The sequence below is a fragment of the Tenrec ecaudatus genome, chromosome 1 (genome assembly GCF_050624435.1).
Source record: "Tenrec ecaudatus isolate mTenEca1 chromosome 1, mTenEca1.hap1, whole genome shotgun sequence".
Lineage (NCBI taxonomy): Eukaryota > Metazoa > Chordata > Mammalia > Afrosoricida > Tenrecidae > Tenrec > Tenrec ecaudatus.
In genome coordinates this window covers 124,314,721-124,337,578 of record NC_134530.1, presented here as the reverse complement: position 1 = coordinate 124,337,578, position 22,858 = coordinate 124,314,721, and the positions used below count along the sequence as shown (strand labels likewise).

Here is a 22,858-nt window from a genome sequence, read left to right as displayed (position 1 = left end):
GCAGAGTAGAACTGGCCCATAGAGTTTCCAAGGCTGTCGCCCTTATAAGAGCAGACTGCCCCACATCTTTCTCCCATGCTGGCTGGTGCACTTGAACCCCTGACCTTTCAGCAGCTGGGAGCTTTAACCTCTGTGCCACCAAGGCTTCTAGGTCTTATGTCCTAATAACCTATCGATGACTTAGTCATTGTCCTATGCTTGACTAGTTAGGTTTCCTGGTGTCTTCCCTTGTTTAAGTAATGCTCTCCAGTTGACAGGTTAGAACTGCATGGGCCCACTTAGAGGACTACTTGTAGTTATTTATTTTCTATTGTTGTTTCCGTGAGCTCACAAAGAGATTAGCATCACACAGCATTTTAAAGAGACACCTGCAACATTTGAGCTCAACATAACGGCAGCAGGAAAAAAATCCATAAGTGGGCCTCGATATTCAAACCCATGTAGTTCAAGAGTCCACTATCAATCGTATGGGAATTTTTGATTGGGTGGAGGGTCAGTGTCCTAATCACCACATTGTTGAAGGATCAATTGTAATGTGCATTTTCTGCTTAAATCTTAACTGGCATTTCAGGTAATTTCCTTGGGCCCAGCTGAGGTAAGTGGAGTTCCCTCAGCTGAAGGATGTAAATATTTTTAAAACCTCTGACATCATTTGTTTTGCTGAACTGTGGCATGGTATTAATTACACTTTTATAGGCTAGGAATTAGCATGAACATCTAACCAGGTAACTTGAGTACTGGGTTGCATTTTTGGTGGTTATCAGAAGGCTTGCCATGTGGCTACTTGAAGTTGATAACAAGATGTTGCTGGAAATACGAAGGATGTCACACACAACCATCAAGGACTTAACCTTTGACCATCATTTGCTTGTGTCGCTCCTTGAAAGTAAGTTCTTTGTGAATGAGTCCTGTTGTCTTGTTAGGTGCTGTTGGGTCAGTTCCAATTCATAGTGACCCGATGTGCAGTCTAACGAAACACCTCCCAGTCATCCTCACAATTGTTGTTGTTTTTAATCGTTTTATTAGGGGCTCATACAACTCTTATCGCAATCCATACATACATCAATTGTGTGGAGCACATTTGTACATTCTTTGTCCTCATCATTCTCAAAATATTTGCTCTCCACTTAAGCCCCTGGCATCAGCTCCTCATTTTCCCCCTCCCTCCCTGCTCCCCCCTCCCTCATGAACCCTTAATAATTTATAAATTATTATTTTGTCCTCACAATTGTTCTTAAGCTTGAGTCCGTTGTTGCAGCCACTGGGGCAGTCTATCCTATTGAAGGTCTTCTTTCCCTCACTGCCCTTCTATTTTACCAAGCACGATGTCCCTCTCCAGGGACTGGGCTCTCCTGACGACATGTCCAGAGTGCAGGGGAGGAAGGCTCGCTGTCCTTGTCTCATGGAAACACTCTGGCCATACTTCTCCCAAGACAGATTTGTTTGTTCTTTTGGCAGTCCGTGGTACTTTCAATCACAACATATGCATCTGAAAGTTGGGTACTAAAAAAGGGGACAGACTGAAAGAGAATCGATGCATTTGAATTATGATCTTGGTGAAGAATCGTGAAAGTACCATGGGCTGCCGAAAGAACAAACAAATCTGCCTTAGACGTGGTGCAGCCAGAGTGCTCCAGAGGCAAGGAGAGAGAGTCATCTTACAGACTTCGGACATGTTGTCAGGAAAGACCAGTCCCTGGAGAAAGACATCATGCTCGGTAAATTAGCGGGGCGGTGATAAAGAGGAAGGGCTTTGACAAGATGGATTGACCTTGACACTCCATCAATGGACTCAGACATAGTAGCAATTTTGAGAACGGCACAGAGAATTTTGAGACTGTTTCCTTCAGTTGTACACAGGGTCACTATAGGTCAAAACCAACCTAACACCTAAGCACATGGATCGTCTGCAAGCTTTCAGAGAGCAGGGACCTGGTCTCGTTTTACTCCTAACTCATGTCCTGAGTGCTACTGTAGTCTAGAACGCGGTTCCCCCGAGTGGGCGATACCACCTGCCGGGGGCCTGGAACAATCCAGGAGGGCACCTACACTTTATCGGTGATTATGGGCGATAGTACAAAATTTAATTGCCTGCAGCCGGGCGGGATGCTGAATAATTTTTGTTTTTTCTGAAAAGGGGGCAGTAGGCCAAATAAATTTGGGAGCCTGTGGTCCAGAGCAGGGGTCACTGACAAATTTTTGAGATGGAAAAGCCAATGATGTCCCTTACAACAATTTAAAAGTTATGTGGAAGCCATAAACATATTTTTACAGTCACCATTATCTGAATATTATCTTAAATGTTCCAATTTAACTTCAGAGCCCCACGTACATACCACATACATAGCTGAAGGGCCACTGTTTTCCTTTAGTCCAGTGGTTCCCAACCTGTGGTCGAGACCCCTTGGGGGTTGAACAAACCTTCCACAGGGGTCGCCCAATTAATAACAGTAGAAAAATTATAGTTATGAAGTAGCAAAAAATAATTTTAAGGTTGGGGGGGTCACCACACATTAGGAACTATATGAAAGGGTCATGGCATGAGGAAGTTTGAGAACCACTGGTTTAGACCATAGAAAACACTTAGGAACATTTACCATATTAATGAATGGCCATTTGAAAATATCACTAAAAAGATACATCTATATATTATTGTTTATATAGTAATCCAAAGGGAGTAAGGAAGTAGACAAAGTTAAGGATGAAACAAATGAAAGCTACATGGGTGGTTTATAATACTATCTTATCAGTCCATTTGAAATATTCCTAACAATGATTTTGCAAGTTACTAGAGTACTTTCTTTTAGTCTTTGGATAAGAGGGAAACTTAGTCTTACAAATATCCCCTCTTTACAATTATACTCACCTGAAGATATTTCTGTAGTAGTTAATGGGGCCACTTAATGCTCCAGGCTGCGAAAAAACATAAATATAAGCTTCAAGATCTTCTGTTGTCAATCGGCATCCTTTTCTTCCAATGCCAGTACTGTGACTGGTAAAGAGATGTTTCAAAGCCTAATTTAAATGAAAAAGGAAGAATTGTGAAGTGCAATTGCTAGCTATGACTCTCCCATGCATTTCTCTGTAACTCCCACCAACTAAAGCCTTTTGAAAGGGCACGGGGTACAGTAGGTAGTAACAGCTCTTGATTTCTGCCCTAGCTAGGATGAGTGATCGTTATTTTAAAACATATACATGCGTTTCTGTTTCCCTGACTTTACTTCTATATTCTTCCCTTCTAATCTTCCACCGACTCTTCAACTCTGTGAAAAGCATGGTTTCTCAGGGCCTGCGCCAGTGCTCCTCCTGCCCTCAAACTGGAATTTTGCAAACATTTTGAGCTCAACCCCAAGTAAACAAATTTTACATGAAGATCCATTTCACACCCACATACATATTCCTATATGTAACTGAAACAGCTACGTTAACTATAGTGCATGATAATTAATATATTTTATTCAATTCTGCTGTGCTTCAATTTTAAAAATTTGAATCGCAAGCACTACTGTATTTTTACAAATAGCGCACCCAGGTAAGTAGCATGCTCTATGCACGCACAATAACATACACCTAGGTAACATAGAAACCATGAAGTTGTAATTTTTAAGTTCTAGCATAATACTGCTCATGTCTCGTGATCATTCAAGAAGTGAATTTTAGCTTCATTTGCCCCCATTTCAATAGTCAAAACATGTTACTTTTGATCACATTTGTATAGAGAGGTATAAGTTACAGTCACGAAGTCCTAATTTGAGATGTACCCAACAATCACACATTTGAAACTGTGTGCACTTTAGGGCAATTGGAGGCTAGTTCGGAGAGCAGTGGTATTCCTTGTAGCCATCTGCGCCCAAGTACATTGCGTAGGACGATGGGCCAAGGGCGGGGTGCAGAGCTGCAAGCGGGCTGCCATAACCCCAGCATGAGCTGGTCTGGTGGTGGGTGGAGGCCACAATCTGTACATGCCTGGGTCCTGTGGTACTGGCGCCACATGACATTGGGCAACAGAATGGCATGGATTTGGGAAAACACTGCTCCAACTCCTTGGAGCTCCTGGTAGTCAGTCAGGCCTGTCTTATCCAAGCGAAGGACAAGTGACCGCTTGGAGCCTACAGATGGCAGCCTGCTCTGCCACATCCATGCCGGCAGTGTATTTCAAGTGACTCCAGCGTAGTGGGTGACCAGCTGGACAGGAAGGTAGAACGTGTTGATTACCAGTGCCAATCTCACCTGCTTGAGTGACCTCTCCGGCATGGGGTACACAGACTTGTGTCTCTTGGGCTGGGGCAGCCACCCTGGTGAGGGCGGTACGGGGGCAGAAAGAGTATTCTTTCCCTCCACTGGAGAAAGAGATTTGCGGCACTTGGCAGGACTCCCGTTACAAACGTGAGGGCAAGCTGGTGAGCATCTGCTGCTAGCACCCACCCCCCGCATCAGTAAGCACAAGATGAAGAGCTAATATTAAATTCACTGGACAGAAGACACTTTGAAGTTCATATGACATTAAAAATATTAGTGTAGTCCCCTTATGAAAATCATGCACAGGGAGGTTGTATGATGTGCAAAAACATACAGTGCAGGGTGTGTGTGTGTGTGTGGGGGCGGGGGAGTGGGCATAAAATACAGCAATTTGATTGCATGATTCATTGGCAGGTCAACATACACACTTTGAAAATCACTGCTCTGTATCAGCATTTCTCAACGTATGAACTTAAACCCTCTGCTTCAGGATCATTCGGATGCTTGTTTAAAATGCAGATCCTTCCGCCCAGAGATACACGTGCAAACATATGAAATGACATATATGAGGTGATGGCAACGTTATTTGTAATGAGACAAGACTGGGAACAAGCAAATGCCCATCAGTGAGGGGCTGGGTAAATCACAGCACAGTAGGAGCCACTGGGGCACTAACTCAGAGAGAGTTGCTCGATGCTCGCCTAGTGGGGGAAAAAATGTACTATGAAAGCTCTGCCCAGAGGGAGTTTTCCAATTGTTTTTTGTGTGTGGGGTTGTTTGTAAGTACAAGGGGGTGTTTAAAGATGCACAGAAAAATGGAAATAAAAGATAATTTTTTCATGAACTTTTAAAACATACGCTTTACTGTGAATTAGGTGACAGTGTACAGTGTAGAGCCTTGCTTTTGCATTCAGTCATTGGTACACATTTCCACTCCCCTGTCGCCACCCCCGCAATTTGCCCTCCCTTCCAGCACGCCCTTCTGTGTCTCCTGTCTCCACTCCCCTCTCTTTCCCAGCCCTCTGAACTCTGCTCTTGGCAAAATGCTGCCTTTTTCACTATAAATGGTTGATGAGTCTAACAGAAGGGTGAACTCAGTTCCAGACCTGACAGGTAGCTAAAGGGAACCATCACTTGTCTCTATCTGGCCAGTAAGCTTGGTCTCTTTATGATTTTGACTATGTTTCCACGTTTTTCTGTTTAAAAAAATTAATTTATTGGGGGCTTATACAACTCTTATCACAATCCACACATCCATTCATTGTGTCACGCACATTTGTTGCCATCCATCATCATTTTCAAAACATCTTCTGTCTACTTGCGCCCTTGGTATCAGCTTTTCATTTTCCCCTCCCTCCCTCACCCTCCCTCCCTCACGAAGCCCTTGATAATGTATAAATTATTATTTTTTCATGTCTTTTAAAGCCCTTCCCTACCACACAAATGTGAAATCATGATGTATATTTTTTTCTTTTTAAATTGTCCACCTGGGAGTTCAGTACCATGGTCTTGTGGATAGCAAGGTCAATTGGCATAAGACAGCCGGGGTCTTAAAATGTCATAATGTCATAAGCAATTATCGGCCTCATCTCATCCAGAAGACAAAGAAGGGATGAACATCAAAAGACATCAAAAGAAGTTCATTGAACTACCACCACACAACCAGACAACCACCAGTCTCCACAACTCTGACCAGAAGCACTGGATGGTCCCTGGCTACCGCAACCAACTGCTCTGAGAAGCGTCAGGGATAGGGTGGGAGGAGATGTGGAACAGAACTCAAAGTCATAAAAGAAGCCAGGCTATCTGATCAAGTACAGACTGACAGAACCCACAAGACTATTGTTCTCAGTCACCCTCAATTTCGGAATTGAAATCTAAGATCAAAATGGTAGCATTTACCCAAGGGCAAGTTTCAGAGGGTAAAGAAAGAAGGGGGAATGGAAACGGGAAACACAGGGAAGAAGTCAAACAAGTGATGGTACATCGAGAGGATGATAGTGAATGAGTTGAAAGAAAATGGGTATGCATTGTTGAATGTCAAACTGATAACCTGCTCTGTAAATCGCCACCTAATTCACAAGAAGAAAATAAAAATGTGGGTCCAAACTCTGTGCAATGGAAAGATCTAGAAGCAATGGCAACCCCATAGCAGTGATCACCTTGACAAGTTGTGTATGGTCTCAAGATGTCATTTTCGACTTAAAGGAGCCAGATCTAGGGCAGGAAATAAAGGACGTTGTTTGTTTGCCACTGAATCACTTCTGACTCATGGCGGTCCCCTGTGTGTAGTGGAATTGCATCACTGTGTTTCCAAGGCGGTGATCCTTTGGAAGTAGATCACCAGGCCTGTCTCCTTATTTGTCTCTGGATGAATATGAATTGCCAGTCTTTCAGTCTTTCATGTATTTGATTTAAAATATTCCAAATAAAAAGATGGGGGTCTTTCAACCTTGACGGTAGTAGTCAAGCACTTAATTATGATCATCAGGGATTCTAGCAATCAAAGATAAACCTGAGATATTAAGTAATAAGGAGCACATATTAAAAGCACATCAGACAACTAGAAAGGGTTTCTATGGACATCAAAGGGCAATATGGATATCAAAAAGAATGACTATAATTGTTACACATAAAATATTTTTTAACATCATGAGCTCACAGTGATATACAAAACAGAGAAACCTCAAGTTATCATTGGAGATTTAGAGGGCACTAGCTCATTGTTTTAAAGTTGTTTCATAAGAGAAAAGCATTTATCCTGTTTTTCGTATGTGATAAGTATTTCAGAATAGTCAAACAGGAGGTATAGAAATGTTCTTTATAGAAGATTTCCAGTTAATGAAAGCAGAAATAATGAGAAAGTCACCATTTTGCATACCTTAGCGAAATAATGGATCTGGGAGATGATTATCAATAGATGCAAACGTTATTTAATGAAAAGTTGTTAGGAAATTTGGATAGGCTGACATCTTATAAGTCCAATGATTGGTGTTAGCATCACTAAATACTAGGATAGCTAGATAGTGTGTGCTTTCTCAGACAATAGGAAGTACATAGCATCATCTGTTATGTATTCTTGCCAATTATGTATTCTTGCCAAATGAAAACTGACTCTAATTAGTCCTCTAGATCAGCAAGGTCTATGAAGTAAGAAAAACAGGAGTTAACAATACAAGTTAAACAATGAAACAGCCACCAAATCTAGAATGCAGATCATTCCTCAGGATACATGACCAAGTTTCTTCAATAAATAAAAGGTGTTAAGAAAAAGAAGGGGAAAGAAGGAAGGACTGATATAGATGTAAAGGGCTATAACAACCAAACACGCCTAAAATATGTGGATATTGCCTGGTTCCAGATTCAAGTAAGTCAACTATACGTAGGGAACTGAGACAATTAAGGACATTTGAATATTAGTTGGCTATTAAATTATATTAGTGAGTTATAAGGAATTATTTGTTTTCTTAGGTTCAAAATGGCATCATAGTTATGTTTTCAATTCAAAAAGTCATCATCTGTCAGGGATATATACAAAAGTATTTCTAAGTAAAATGATAATTAAGTCTTGCATTTGATTTAAAATATTCCACTTAAAAAAAGGATAGGGTGTGTGTCTCCAAATAGGGCTATGGACCAAGGCTGCCACATTTTCCTCCTGCGGAGCGGCTAATGCATTCGAACCACCAACCTGTTGGTTAACATCCCAAGACTCAACCAGTGTCTCACCAGAACTCTTTTATGGTGCCTCAGAGCTCCAAAAATAGAGCAGGGATTGGCACACTGTCACTTCTGCTGCTTCGTTCTGTTCGTTAATATGAGTCACGGACCAGGTCCAATTCAGGGTAGATGAAAACTAACTACTCAAAGGTATGCAGCCTTGGTCCATAAAGATTACAGCCCTCTGGACAGTTCTACTCTGTTGTATACTGGTGAGTGTAAGGTGTTCTGCACTCCCCAACAGTGGGTCTGTTTGTTTTTGTTTTCAAGCCTCCATACAAGAAATCAAGCTACCCTGCTGTAGAGTAGAGTATTCCATGGGGAGGTCACATGGAGAGGGAGTGGCCCCGAGACCACACAGAGACAAAGAAGCCCTTTCAAGCTGTATCCTTCACCCAAGAGCCATTTGAGTCACCTTGAACTCCCAGTAATGGCAGCTTCAATATGTATAACAAGAAGAACCACCCAGCTGAGCCCAATCAGCCAACAGAAAGATAATGAGATAGTTGTCACTTTAAGCTAGCAAATGTTGGATTGCTTTATCACATAGCAATAAATAAATGGAACAGAAGGAGAAATGAAACAAGATCAGAAAACTGTTCAACATTGTTGAAACGGAGTGATGGCTATATAGGGATTATTCTATCTTTTAAAATCATTTTATTGGGGGCTCGTACAACTCTTATCACAATCTATACATACATCAATTGTGTCAAGCACATTTGTACATTTGTTGCCATCATCATTCTCAAAACATTTGCTTTCTGCTTGATCCCTTGGTATCAGCTCCTCATTTTTTCCCCTGGGGATCATTCTGTTTTCTTTGCATTATGCTTTAAATTTTCCACAAAATTTAAAAATGAAATACAAATTCCTGGGTCCCACCCTAACCTTAAAATAGTCAGAATGTCACATCAGTCAAGGACTAATCACTTATTAGTTATTTATTCATTGGTTTAATTATTTCTCCACACACCCTAGATACAAAACCAAAACCTACTGCCATTGAGTTGATTCCAACTCACAGTAACTCAATAGACCAGTGGTTCTCAACCTTCCCAATGCTGTGACCCTTTCATACAGTTCCTCATGTTGTGACGATCCCTAACCATAAAATTATTTTTGTTGCTACTTCATAACTGTCATTTTGCTACTGTTATGAATCAGGTGACCCCTGTGAAAGGGTCATTTGACCCCAAAGGGGTCACGACCCACAGGTTGAGAACCACTGCTATATATGGTTTCCAATTACAGGAGTCATCGCTTTCTTCCACAGAACAGCTGGTGGGTTTGAACTGCTGGCCCTACAGTTAGCAGTCTAACACTGGATAACACTACCAATGATCTCTAGCCTACATCATACATCCTAGCCGGTGGTTATTTTCAACTAGCCATGCTGTCTCAGTGCCTCATTCCCGCCCCGGCCCCCTCCCAGGATTGCAGTAACCTCCTATTGGGGTAAGGGCCATGACTCATTTGTAACCGCTCCCGATCGCTGAGACAGCAGTGGCAGTTCAGTGGTAGGATTCTCACCTTCCATGAGCATAGCCAGGGCTTGATTCTTTAAGCATCTCCATCTGTCAGTGGCGGTTTGGATGCTGCTAAGATGCTGAAGCGATTGCAGCAGAGTTTCCAGGGTAAGACCGACTAGGAAGAGAGGTTTAGGGATGGACTTCTGAAAACCAGCCACTGAAAACCCTCTGGAGGACAAAGGTCTAATGTGCAACCCATCATGGGGCTGGTGCAGGACCAGGATGTGCTACATCCCGTTGTGCTGAGTTGGTGGCCAACTCAGCGGCAGCTAACAATAAGACAGTTGCACCATTCCTATAAGAAGTAGCCGGGGAGTTTCCAAGAAATAGGTACGTGCATAAGGCTCCTGTTGTCAGTGCACACAGTGTGCCAACATCTACCTGCCTACTCTGAAGGCTTGTGTGCTTCCATCTCTGCTGTTGTCAGATGCTTGCCCAAGCACTGCCATCATCCCTCTCCGTGTGAGAGATGCCCGTCAAGCACAGGTTCTTACAAAAACCTCAACCGCCAAGCACCCAGTAGGTTCGGTCTTAACATTTCCTCAGTTTTTCTTAATGAAGGATGAACTTTTACATGTTTTTGTTTTCCTGCAAACATTATTTGTTTAACTTACCTTGAAATCATTTATGGAGAACATAAATTCTGGGAACCATGGTATTTGGAAGAAGTAGTAATAGCTGGATTTGAACAGCTGGGCAGGGTGTCGCAAAATGTATTCTGAAATTAAAATGCGGTATTAGACTTTACTCAAGGCATATACATTACTTGCTATGATCTTGTTTTATATGCAATTTTACCTTTGAGATGTACCAGTAAAAGAATCTAAAAATACAGTGCCTATATAGTTCTCTTTAGCACAATTTCTATGATTTTGTATGTGAATACTCTATGATCCTATATTTGAATGTGGGTACTTGTGGTGTTGAGAAATTTGCAAAACTTTACATAAAAAGGAAGTTCCACTTTATGAAGTCTTGGCTCAGGAGGGAACCGGAAACCCAAGGACCAGTGCTTTGCTTCTATGTCATTTCCAGTCACCTAATATTTATCCTGGTCCGAATGGTTAATGAATTAGGTTGCTAACTGAAAGGTTGGAGGTTCAAGTCCATCCAGAGACCTAGAGGTTTACTTTGGAAAAAATCAGTCATCAAACACCCACTAGAATACTGTTCTACTCCTACACACATGGGTTAACCTTGGGTTGGAACTGGCCCCTAGCAATTGATGGTGGTAACCCTTTACCCAGAGATACATGAAAGGTAATATTATACTGTTTTAAAGAATTTCTCTTCAGACTTAGCATATTAAATGAATATCTTACTCATTTGACCTAAATGGAATTCATTTTTGCAGTGACTATTAAGAATATACCCTGGGGAATTTAGCAGTCAACAAGACAGAAAAATTCCTCACTAAGAAGAAACTGAGACAGTAAATAAACACTTTTAAAATGTCAGTTTGAATAGTAATCATGCCGTAAAGAAGATAAAATTGGGTAATCGTGTGGAGATATGATGTAGAGGAATGCTGATCAAGTCGATGTGGTGAGAGAAGCCATCTCCGGAGCTCAGCTAGGCGAAGCTCTGGGGAGAGCCATCGAAAACCAGCTAGTGGGAAGCACAAAGCTCTGGCTTGGCACATTCAGGAACCAGAAGGCCAGTGTGGCTGGTGTTTGATGACTGAGGGGAAGATGGTATTAAATTAATTAGGAAGAAAAGTAGAATCCTGATGATCACTGTAAGCCATTCAGAATGGTTAGGAAGGCTGGTCTGAGTGCAGTGGGGTCACAACCAATGATCACAGAATGGTTAGGAAGGGTGTTGGGTTTTTGTTTGTTTTTAGGAACTTTAAAGTGCTTTGGGAAAGAATTGAAGGTTATGCAGGGGAGTGATATGGTTACATGTATATATATATATCACAACATATAAATCACACACGCATATATTTAAATCATATATATATTACATGCACATATGAACATTCAAAGAGTTGACACCAATACTACTGAATCTCCTCAAAAACATGGAAAAGGAAGGCACACTGGAAATTTTTCCTATGAAGCCAGCATAAACCTGATACTAAGTCAGGCAAAGACAGCACACACAACACACACACACACACACACACATACATTATAGACCACGGTCCCTTATGAAAGGAGCCCCGGAGGTATAGCAAGTATGAGTTGGGCTATGATCTGCAACGTCAGCAGTTCAAAACCACCAGCCACTCCTTCAGAAAGAGACTGGTTTTCTACTCCCATAAAGAGCTCAGTCTCGGTAACTCAAAGGGGCAGTTCTGTTCTTTCATGTAGGGTTGCTATGAGTTGGCTTTTTAAACCGTATGTGTCAGATTGGAATGATCACTTCAGCATTTATATATATATAAATAATTTATATATAAATCATTTTATTGGGGGCTCGTACAGCTCTTATCACAATCTATCTATCCACCCATCCATTGTGTCAAGCACCTTTGTACATCTGTTGACATCATCCTTTTCAAAACATTTCCTTTCTACTTGAGTCCTTGGTATCAACTCATTTTTGTCCCCCCTCAAGCCTCCCTCCCTCACGTTCCCTTGATAATTTATAAATTATAATTTTTACTATGTCTTACACAACATAGATATTTTAATGAAAACTTAACTCACCTGTAAATACATTTGGATGAGGAAAGTTAATTACAATAAGCTTCATCACCATTTCCGGATAACAGATGGCAATTAGCCAAGCAATCATGCCCCCCCAGTCATGACCAACAAGAACACATTTGCTGTATCCTGTAATTGAGAGTAAGTGTTGACATTAGAGAAGAGGGGACAGGTGGGTGTGGCATTACTTCCCATGAACAATTACACTTCCAAACGAGCTTATCTTTCCCCTACCCTACTTCAGAGCCCTCCTTGCAATGTGACTAAATAGAGGGCTGCTAACCCCAAGGTCAGTGATTCAGATACACCTGAGCCCTTGCTCGGGACAAAGATGAAGCCTTGCACTCCCTTACTGACAGACAGTCTGGGAAGCCCTGTACAGTCACTATGCATCCGAGCGGCCTCGGGGGCAGAGGTGTGAGTCTACCCCACTGTGTGCACACAGCTGTGCACAGAGCAGCAGTTCAGTGGGTCTGTAGCTTTTCAGAAAAGTTAGATGCGCAGACTCTACTGTAGACAATATGGTTTCAGCATCCCTTCAGGAATCCTTTATTTAAAAGTTTTTATTTATTTTTCAACCGTTTATGGACATGTAATTTACATATTATACAATCGAATCATTCAATTGTTCAGTCATATCAAGGAGAATTGTACAATCAGCACCACATCTATTTTAGAGAATTCCACCACACCCCCGTGGTTGAATAGCCTTTAAATGAATTGTGCAGTCACAATCAGTTCTAATGCTCCCTCCCCATTCCCACCACCATTATTTACTCCCCAAATCCCCTTTCCCTACCTATCGCCCATCTCCTGCCCCTGCATTCCTGGTAACACCCCGAATCCGTTATCATCATTCTACATCCACTCCTGTGCTTCACTGCTGGGAAACCCAACAGAAAACAATGAGAAACAAATAAATCATACTAAAGTCGTAGGGATCAGATCATATTAGTATAAAGCCAAAAATACAAATAGTGCCTGAGAGGGAGAAGACCCCCTCCCACCCCAAACAACATTCAAGAAGTCAGGGAAGAAACTCCTGTCACAGAACATCTGTGAGTTACTTGCACGCAGAACAAATTCCGGTTGAGTCTCCAGGGAGGCCAACTAGCCAAACCTCAAGTTCCACCCAGCATAAGCGAGGAGAGCGGTCTCTGTCCGATACTAAGGCTTTTCGGGACTCTTGCCTTTGACTAGAGCAAATCTCCAGCAGTTCAGTCTGACCAGATACTCTGGAGATGGGTTGGGGGCTCTTACTGTCTTAAAAAAGTTTTTATTTTTGAAATAGCTACTTTAGCTCTGTTCCCCAAGGACAGGAGTTTGGAAACCTTAGTATGGAAGGTACATAATTAACTCATAAACAAAATTGTTTAGGTTATTTCTTTGAAATGCTTAATTTCCCTGTCACACTAAGCCATAAATTCTCACTAAATGCCCCATTTATATCTAACTTGAAAATCTTTATTATAAAAGAGCATTTCTTTATTCCTTTGCCTCTTTGATATTAGGCTTGGTCATGTGATTGGTTTTGGTCTCATGATGGGTACATGACTTTTGGCCACATGACTGCTTTTATTTATCAATTACCAGAAAATTGAAATACCCTTATACAGCGGGGCTCACCATGAGAGGCTCAACCTCAGATTGTGCTACCCTTTGAGGTTGGGCTCCAGCTCAACCCACTGCAAGAAGCCAGGCCCATCTGGACCTTCAGATTGAAGCAAAACCACCAAGTGGGGCTCAGCCAGTGATGGTCAACCCCCCGTTGACCTGCAGATCCAGGAGTCCAGGAATAAGTGTTCATTGCTGTATGTGTTACAGTAAGTTTGAATTGATTTTCTAGACAATGTTTCTGTGGCATTAGCTAATCAACTCAAAAGAGACCAGGCTTGTACTTCTGCATCGTACAAAATGCCTCAGTGAATATCAAGTGCAGCTTCTGATGAAGTCAGTTTCTGAGAACAAAAAATCAAATTTCTAGTAATCTAAAATTCAAATTTATAATAATTAGTTTTTAAAAGAACAAACAATCGAGGTCTATTTCCAAAAAGCAAATTTATAAGTCATTTTGATAGGTGAGCTGAATGGCAAGCCTGGATGCATTATTTTGAATTCCCTGTATGAATTTTCTGGCTGTACACCCAAAACTGTAGTGTCAGGACCCAGATACCAGCTAAAGAAGAGAGAAAATAAATCATCCCACGAAATGTTAATTTGTCGACTGTTGGCTTTGAAATAGAGCTAATATTATTTTAAAAGACAAAACCTACCTAAAGAGTCTACAACGTCCTTTACATCCGCAATGAGGCAGTCCAGTTTATACTGCCCTTGGTGAGCAGGCGCGTCTGTTTCTCCGTAGCCTCGCAGATCCAGCGCTACAACGCGGTATTCCCTCTTAAATTCCCTCAGCTGGTGACGCCAAGAGTACCTGCGGGCGGGGGATATTAAAAACACTATAGTAACTAGCACAAAGAGAAGCATTACACATTTTCTAAGGAGAAGATGATAGGAAACTCACGAGAAAAGTTTTACTTGTATATCTGTGTGTAAGCAAGTAAAAAGCACATTTGGGAAAAATTATCGAGTTTCTCTAGAAGATTTTTGCTCCGACCAGTTCCAGCGGGGTGCAAGGAAGGTAAGTATTTACGGAAACTACAAGACAGATACTAAATCCAATACGCCTGCCTATGTCCTTCCTAAGTCAGTTTCCTAAACTTCTCCGAGACGACACCTATGGCCATCGGGGACCTATTCTGTACAGGTAGTTCTGTCAAGCCAGGCTTCTAGACTCAAGAAATAGCTTTTAAAGTTGTCGTTATTTTTTAAGTGGGAGGGAAGATGAGCGTGGGAGTTTGATCAAAACATCTGAATTGCCCAGACCTTGGGTGGAGTAATTCAAGTAAAATGCCTCTTACTGCATACTCATTTGGTTGTCTGATTGAAAATTGTAGTAGTTAAAATTCTATTTCCAATTTTTTAAAAAGCCAAGTGTTTCTCACGTTACTGTCCTGCCATGTAGGGCACATTGTTTTTAGTCATAACAGCTCGCTTTGAATGAAAACATCTTGTTTTACATCACTGAAACAATTCAACAACCCAATGGTTGAGTGTAAATCGGTGCCTGCTAAAGCAAAATTCTTCAGTGGAGGAGATCCTAAGTCATGAGTACAAGCAAGAATGATATTAAAAATATGTAAAAACCAAAAATGGCCTGTGAGCTGGGCACCTGGAATGGACATAGTTCTGGAAACAACTCTGGAAGTCTCCGCTGGGTCAGACCCTCCTCTGGGTCTGATTCTGAGACTGTGGAAATTCATTGAAATACCATGCAGTGAGCCATGAGATTTTCTTCTCCAAGTAAGAAGAATCATTTTGGGTAATGAACATTAAACAAGACACGATTTTCTAAGTGACTCACTATGTTACAGAACTCAAAATATGCATAATGAAAAGGCATCTGCACGCACATCTGTTCATGAGAGCACAGAGTAAAATGATGACACACACCAAGGGGGAGATCATTACCTGAAAATACTTTTGAAGGGTAATAGGTAAACCAACACACTGAGGTAAGATTATGAGCCAGTTACCAAAAAGGGACCGCAGTCCGAAGCGACACAAAGCCACGCAAACAGCGAACCAAGTCAACCGCTCTACACCAAGCTTTCCAGAAAGGGTGTCAGGTATGTATTTGGAACTATGGATGAATACAGAATTTCTATTGTATCTGTGGTTTATGAAAATTTGCAACTGCATTACCTATAAATAAGGACCTGAAAATGCCAAGCAACTATCTTTCTTGGCTAGTCTGTAGGAATCTTGTTAGTTTTGTCTAGGATTTGTAACAGACAAATGAAGCCATTTGTTTCCTTAAAGATGTTCACATGTCAACCCGGACGATTTTCTCATTAGCTTTACTTACATTTTGAATTGGTTGCTTATGTCTTTGTAACTCAAATCCAACTCTCCCCTATCATAATCCCTCATGCCCAATCAATAATGGTCTGCGATTTAGCCTCTTAAAAATTTATGCAGCCACTCCTCCGGCCCAGCTCTCCTGTCATTATCTTAATCCAGGGCTCCATTAATGCTGCAGTCTATTGACTGGTCTGCAGCTCTCTCTCCAACAAAACCACAGTGACGTAACAGAAACACAAACTCACTCATGTCATTTCCCTGCTCAAAACCTTGACTTGCCTCTTTCTACCACCCTTTAGATTTTATTTTATTGTTGAGAATATACACAGCAAGACATACACCGATTCAACCGTTTCTACCAGGACAATTTAGAGGCATTGGTCACCTCTCTTCTGCTTCTTCCTCCCTCGTTAACATAAGCTCACTTCCCTTTAAGGTTTGTGCTTCAATTTAGCACCATGCAGAGAATTCTTAAAAGAGCACAATGTTTAAGGAAGATTTTTTTTAACTAATTAAGCTAAACTATGGGGAAAAGATGGGTTTTCTACTCCTGTAAAGAGTTACAGTCTCACTGGATCAGTTCTACCCTGTCCTAGAAGGTCACTATAAGTCAACTTTGACTTGATGCCAGTGAATTTGGTTTTTTGGTTATTGTTTGATCATAAGAAGACTTAAAAAGAAAAAAAGAAGACTTCAGGGGATGTTTTAGCTTAAAGTTTAAAAATTATCTCAGGCTAATTAATAGCTTCAAGGGTTCATCCATTGAGACTGGCTCTAAAGTCCATGAAAATTCCATTTTCTGTTCTGTTTACCCCTCTTGATCAGGGTTCTTGATCCAAGCATTCGGTAAAGATAGCTGAACACCATCCAATTCTTCTGGTCTCGTGGCAGAAGAGGTCATTGTTCATGGAAACTATCAGGCACACATCCCATATCCTCCTATTCTTAACTTTCCATTTTCCTCAGCTACTCTAAGTGAATAAAACTCACTGCCATCGAGTCAATGCTGACTCATATTGACCCTTTGTGGGTTTCTGAGACTGTAACTGTTATGGAAGTAGATTTTTTTCTCCCGAGAAGCTGCTGGTGGTTTCAAACTGCCGACCATGTGGGTTGCAGTCCAACACATAACCACTACACCACGAGGGCTCCTTATTCCAAATGAACAGAGTACAATCACTGTGCTTTGGATGGTCACTTGCAAGCTTCTGATACCAGGCACTACCCAATAAAGTAGCCGTAGAGCTGGAGCACTAATCATTACTAGGCCAAGCACCTCAGATGTCTCATGAAACATGACCTTAATCCTCCAAGTCAGGGAACTAAACCCCTGAATTGTCTAGTGTAGCTCAGCGGCCTCCAATACAACTTGACAGCAATGATAATAGTCGGCTGTGAAATCCTACCCTTAAATCAGTGCAATTTTCCATTACCATTAGCTGATAAACAATCATCTCTATCCATTTACATTTTCTTATAGTTTCCGTAACAGATCATTTTGTGGCTGACATTTTGCTCAACATAATGTCTCTCAGCTCGGTCCACACTGTAGGAAGACTTTATATTTCCTTTTGACTGAGTTGTATTCCACTGTAGGTATGGATCACATTTTATTTATCCATTCATCAGCTGGTGGACAGTTCGGTTGTTTCTACCTTTAGACTCCTGTGAGTTGTGTTGTAAGGAACATTGGTGAACGAGTTCTGCTTTCAAGTCTTTTTGTACTTGCCTGCGATGGAAATGCTGCGTCACATGGTTGTTCTAGTTTCACTGTTTAGAGAAACCATCACCGGTTTCCACAATGGTTTGACCATTTTACATGCCCAGCTGTGGTAGAAAGTGTTCCAACTTCTCTATGTCCTCATCAACATATTCCCTTTCTTTCTTTTGTTTTTCATTTTAGTCATCCTGGTGAATTTTCTTGATGTTTTATGGCTTACAGAATGAAGCCCAAACTCACTTAACTGGCAGACAAAGTCTCTAAGATATGACTATTCCAGTTTGATCACTTAATACTCTGTCATCATCATCATCATCATAGCTAACATGATTCTAACGATGTGCCAGGCTTAATTCTAAATGCCTCACATAAAATTTGATCTTAGAAAAACAATTCTACAAATTGAGATATTATCACCATCCTTGCTTTACAGATGAAGCAACAGAGGCACAGAGGTTAATCAGCGAGCCAGGATGCAAACTCACTCACCTGGGCTGAGAGTCGGTGCTGTGCAGTCTGCAGAATTAAGCCATTCAGGATGGATGCGCACGAGCACTGTGCTTTGCTTGAATGACTTTGTTCACCTGATATTCATGGTCTCATGGTCACAATTTCTCCCTCTACACTCCCACTTCCCCAGAATGCCTGTCTCTCCCGTCAATTCATTTCTCCTCATGCTGGGCATCTCCTTGTCCAGAAAATGTCTAAGGATCCCCCCTTTATAAGCCAGTTAGGTGGGCCCCTTGTGTACTCTTGAACTTGCACATTTATCGCACTTGGCACGTTGCTATATAATGATGTGTTGAGAGCTGACTTTTCCACTAGGTTGCAGGCTCTCCAGATTGTGTGACTGCATTCCTGGCTCATGTATGTGCTTAATAAAAATGTATCAAAGTGAAACAACAAACAAACAAACCAAAGCTCTGAATAATGAGAGTCCTAGGAGTACCAGATTTTCATTAAGGCAACACATTTCTGTCCCACATAAAATGTTGACACTCTAACAAGTAAGGAATGTGTACCATCATATAACATTTTACATTTGAAATTGTTTTAAACACAGAACTGCATATATCATGATCTTAGGAATAATTTAAATTGCCTTAAAAATAAGCTGAACAGTGAGTGGAGATAAATAATATGGTATGTCTAAGAAATAGAGCAGCTGTTATTTCAAAGTACAGAACATAATAATTTTTAAATTATTAAAATTTTTCTAGAGTTCTTAAAGCATATTTGATTTGCACATTAACTCAAATTTTAATAAATAACTAACACCACTGACAGACTAATGGGCATGTTATTCATCTGAATGAAACCAAAACAACCCCCTTGATCAAGAGTGGAACAAATGACAAAGCCAATAACCCCTGAAAGTATGGTTCTGGAAACAAAACTAGCCATTTTCTTCCACATTGTCTTTTTCTCAAGTAGTTTTAGGTAATACCAAAGAATGCTAAAAAGGAAATAACATCTTTCCCAGTTATCACTCTCAACCAAAGGTGTGCCCTGGTCTTACCAGCCAGCCCCATTGACATGCAGACTATCCTTGCCTCTTCACAAGAGAGAGACAGTCAGGCTCGCTGTGCTCAGCTGCGGGTCTAAAGAGCCCTCTCTGGCCTCAGCACTTGAGTGATGATGCATGCCTTCCATACAGCTGGCAATAAAGACACTCAAAAGAAATGCCTGCATCAGCTCAACATATTTTTAAAAGATTTTCAAATTTAGATGGAGAGTGGGGGGAAAATCATCCTTTGACAAAGAGTCTTATTTTGGGCTCATTTAGCAAAATGTCTCATAAATGTGCATCTTTTTTGAGGTTTCCTTTAGCTTTTAAGGAGGAAGACCTGGAATTTTACTGTTTCTGTGTAGCATCTATGAAGTTGTATTAAAAGCCTCAAGCAGATATTCTTAGGTCGTGACGATAAATGCAGATCACACATTGCATTGGCATGGTGCTTTTCTGTTTTTTTTTTTTTTTTTTAGAACTTTTACACTATAAATTTTGATCATTTTGTTTTCACTGTGTTAAATATTTCAGGCACATTTGATCTACAGACATGTTTATATTTTCAAGGCTATTTAGGCAAACACTGAATAATATTTACATTGATATGTCAATCTAAGTTTTAAGTGGTTCAAAATGCCCTAACGTTTGTGAAGGCTTTTCAAGTGAAAAAAACTTTTTTTAAGTACAGAGGAACGTCAAAGCAATGGTTTATTCCAAACAGTTTTGCCACAAACTTGAAGATTCGGATCCACCTTTTCACTCAATGGACTTGACTAGACTCCATCAGGGGTACTAGGCCAGTTTGATTGGTGGAAATGTTAGGTAGCTTAGCCTAGGGAATTGGGAAGTCCATTTACTCATGCCCAGGAGAGCCAGCAAAAGACAAAAGCTGGATTTTCCCACCCGTGGGCTCGGATGGGCGTTACACCTAGAGCAGCCCACCTGGGCCAGGTGACTGCAATTCAGCCAATGGGATCGACCTGGGGTCGTTCACCACGCCTCCCCCTGGGAACCCTTGAAAAGGCAGGGACCGGAAGGGAGAGGGGCTCTTGGTCTCTTTGTCTTGGCTTGCTTGTGCGGTCTGGTGGTCTTCGTGGGAGGGGAGATATCCTTGCGTGTCTCGGAGCAGTCTCTGCCAGGCCGCATGGTCAAAGGAATCCTATGGGTGCCGCGTAAAACCTAATGCTTCTTTGAACTTTCATTAAATTCACTTGGATCACGAGCCCGGCTTCAGCGTGAAATCTTTCTCGCGCGGAGCCAAGAACCGAGGCTGAGATTTAGGCCGGAGAGAGAAACCTAACAGAAAGATATATCACCTGGAGGGCTTTCGTTTAGTGCATGCCTATTCAAGCAGAGGCATTTCGTTTACCAGCAGTTTCCATGCCCACCACCCATCTGTCCACCCAACTATGACAGCTTACATGATGCTATGATGCTAGATGCTATGCCAATGCTATTTCAAATATCCACAGGGTAGGCAGTTTCAGTGATCTTTGAGACTAAGATGAGGAAGAAAGGTCTGGTGATCCAATTCCCCAAAAGAGCATTAAAAAACCTGTTATGAATCACAACAAGACATCACCCAACTTGCTTGCTTTGGCTACATCAATCATCAGGAAGGATCAGTCACCAGAGGAGGATGTCATGAGGGAGTGGGAGACCCTCAGTCAGATGGTCTGGTAAAGTCTCTGCAACAATGGACTCAAACGTGTTGGTGATTTTGAAGAGGAGGCAGGCCCTGGAAATATTTTGCTCTGTTGTCCACAGGGCACTGTGAGTAGGAGCTAACTCAACAGCAGCTCACAGCAGCAAGCTGCACAAAGTTGCTGTACCAGCTTCCAAGAACAACCATGTTGAACAGCCAGTTAAGTTCGGTGAATTGTCTGGTCTCTTGAAGTGACCACGTTACTTGTTTAATTATAACAAGACTCTTGGAGTAATGAGTGGGCACAGTTAGTGAACAAGAGGGATCTGGGTAGATTTCCTAACCTATGGCAGAGTAAAAATGGGAACATTTAAAAACTGGTTTCTTTTCCACAATGGCCAGTGTCCTTTGGACACACTCTAGACTTGACTTGGCTGGGCAAATAGGGCTGAAGTCCAGGACCACTAGGCCGCTCCTAGGTTCAGCCATCCACTGAGGAGTCTAGAACATGCACTGCTGGTTTTCACTCCCCAGCAATTCCTATTTTGCAAGAGTGTCCTCAGGAGGACAGCGCGATAGAAAACCTATACAAAAGTCTAATTTTCCCAATCATCAAAGAACATCCATTGCCCTATAGGAAATAGCTACCACTGCCATTCTTTGACATACCTTAAAATAGCTACCCAGGGAGCGCAAGTTCATCTTTATTCTCACGCACAGCGTTGCACATGTAAACAGGCGAAGTGCCGAGAGGGGAAGAGCAATGCATAAGGATGGGTCGGTGTGCAGAGAAAAGACCAGCTCCACTCTTTTAACTCTTTTCTTCCTAAAAAAGTTAACTACCAGCCCTCCATTCAGACCATAAATTCCATGTAGGGTAATTATTTAAAATATTGAAGTCAGTTAATGTAGTTGGCTACTTATAACATCCTCTTTTAAAAAATCATTTTATTGGGGGCCCATACAACTCATCACAGTCCATCCCTCCATCCATCCATTGTTATCACACACACCCTTGAATGTTTCTATAACCTGTGATATTTGAAGATTAAAAGTTCGGGTACATGTTATGTATCTATCTACATAAAACAGACCTAAATTTCAAGAATGAGGTACATCTCTCTGGCACAACCAACTTTGGTAGGGGAACAATGAAGCTTGAATGAGATGATATTTGTAAAACACTTGGAGCAGAACTGTCACAGAGTAAATGCTCAGTAAACATCTGCTGTTGTCAACATCATCATCATCATCAAGAACCAAGATGCCATTATTTGGCCCTTGCACTGTTTGGTCTCTCTTTGTCCTTAAAACAACTCAACCAGATGATTGTAGATGACTGAGCAGGATGCTATACCAAATGCGGCTGAGCCAGAATGAGGTAGTTTCAACGAATGCTTCAAATTGTCACTTCATTGTTTTAAGCTAATCGTGCCATGTATTTTACTCGGTGAATCCACTGACATATTCTTGCACTGAACTGGGCTTTTGATCTACCACCTAATTAAATTAGTCTCTAGAATAAAAGAACAGATACATATTTAATATGAAACTGATTTCTGTTTGTGTATGTGGGTAAACACAGAGAGGGATGGAAATGCTTCATGAGGAGAAAATCTCAGAAAGAAGCAGTCATAAACTTCTTGCTCTAGAAAAATAATGAGGTAACTAGATCTTTGTCATCTTCCCTCTTTTCTTCAGAGCCCAGTACTTCTTATCCTCAGTGTGCTTATTCATAAGATCCTTTTTAGTCATAAAGTACTCACTGAGGTGTCCTCGAGTAATACCCCGTTCAGAGCTAGGTGCATTTTAAATTAGGACTTCGGGTGATACCAGTCTTTAGAATGAAAGAGGAGGGGAACTATCAGGGAGGGGGAAGTGAAGTTCTAGGAGCCACGGGAGGTGGTAGCAAGGGTT

General features: G+C 41.4%; 1 protein-coding gene across 2 annotated transcripts in view; it reads right to left on the bottom strand.

Moving 5' to 3' along the window:
- The window catches only part of EPHX4 (epoxide hydrolase 4), a 28,605-nt gene that overhangs the window by 1,766 nt on the left and 3,981 nt on the right, over positions 1-22,858 (bottom strand). The window contains exons 3-7 of one of the 2 annotated variants that reach the window (XM_075558380.1): positions 14,419-14,576; positions 12,146-12,274; positions 10,106-10,209; positions 2,867-3,015; positions 1,184-1,520 (exon numbers count right to left, since the gene is read on the bottom strand). In XM_075558380.1, coding sequence (XP_075414495.1) covers positions 1,475-1,520; positions 2,867-3,015; positions 10,106-10,209; positions 12,146-12,274; positions 14,419-14,576 — 586 coding nt within the window. In that variant the 3' untranslated portion in view covers positions 1,184-1,474. Of the gene's footprint in view, positions 1-1,183; positions 1,521-2,866; positions 3,016-10,105; positions 10,210-12,145; positions 12,275-14,418; positions 14,577-22,858 lie in introns of those variants that run through there. The other variant, XM_075558377.1, reaches the window with a different exon arrangement.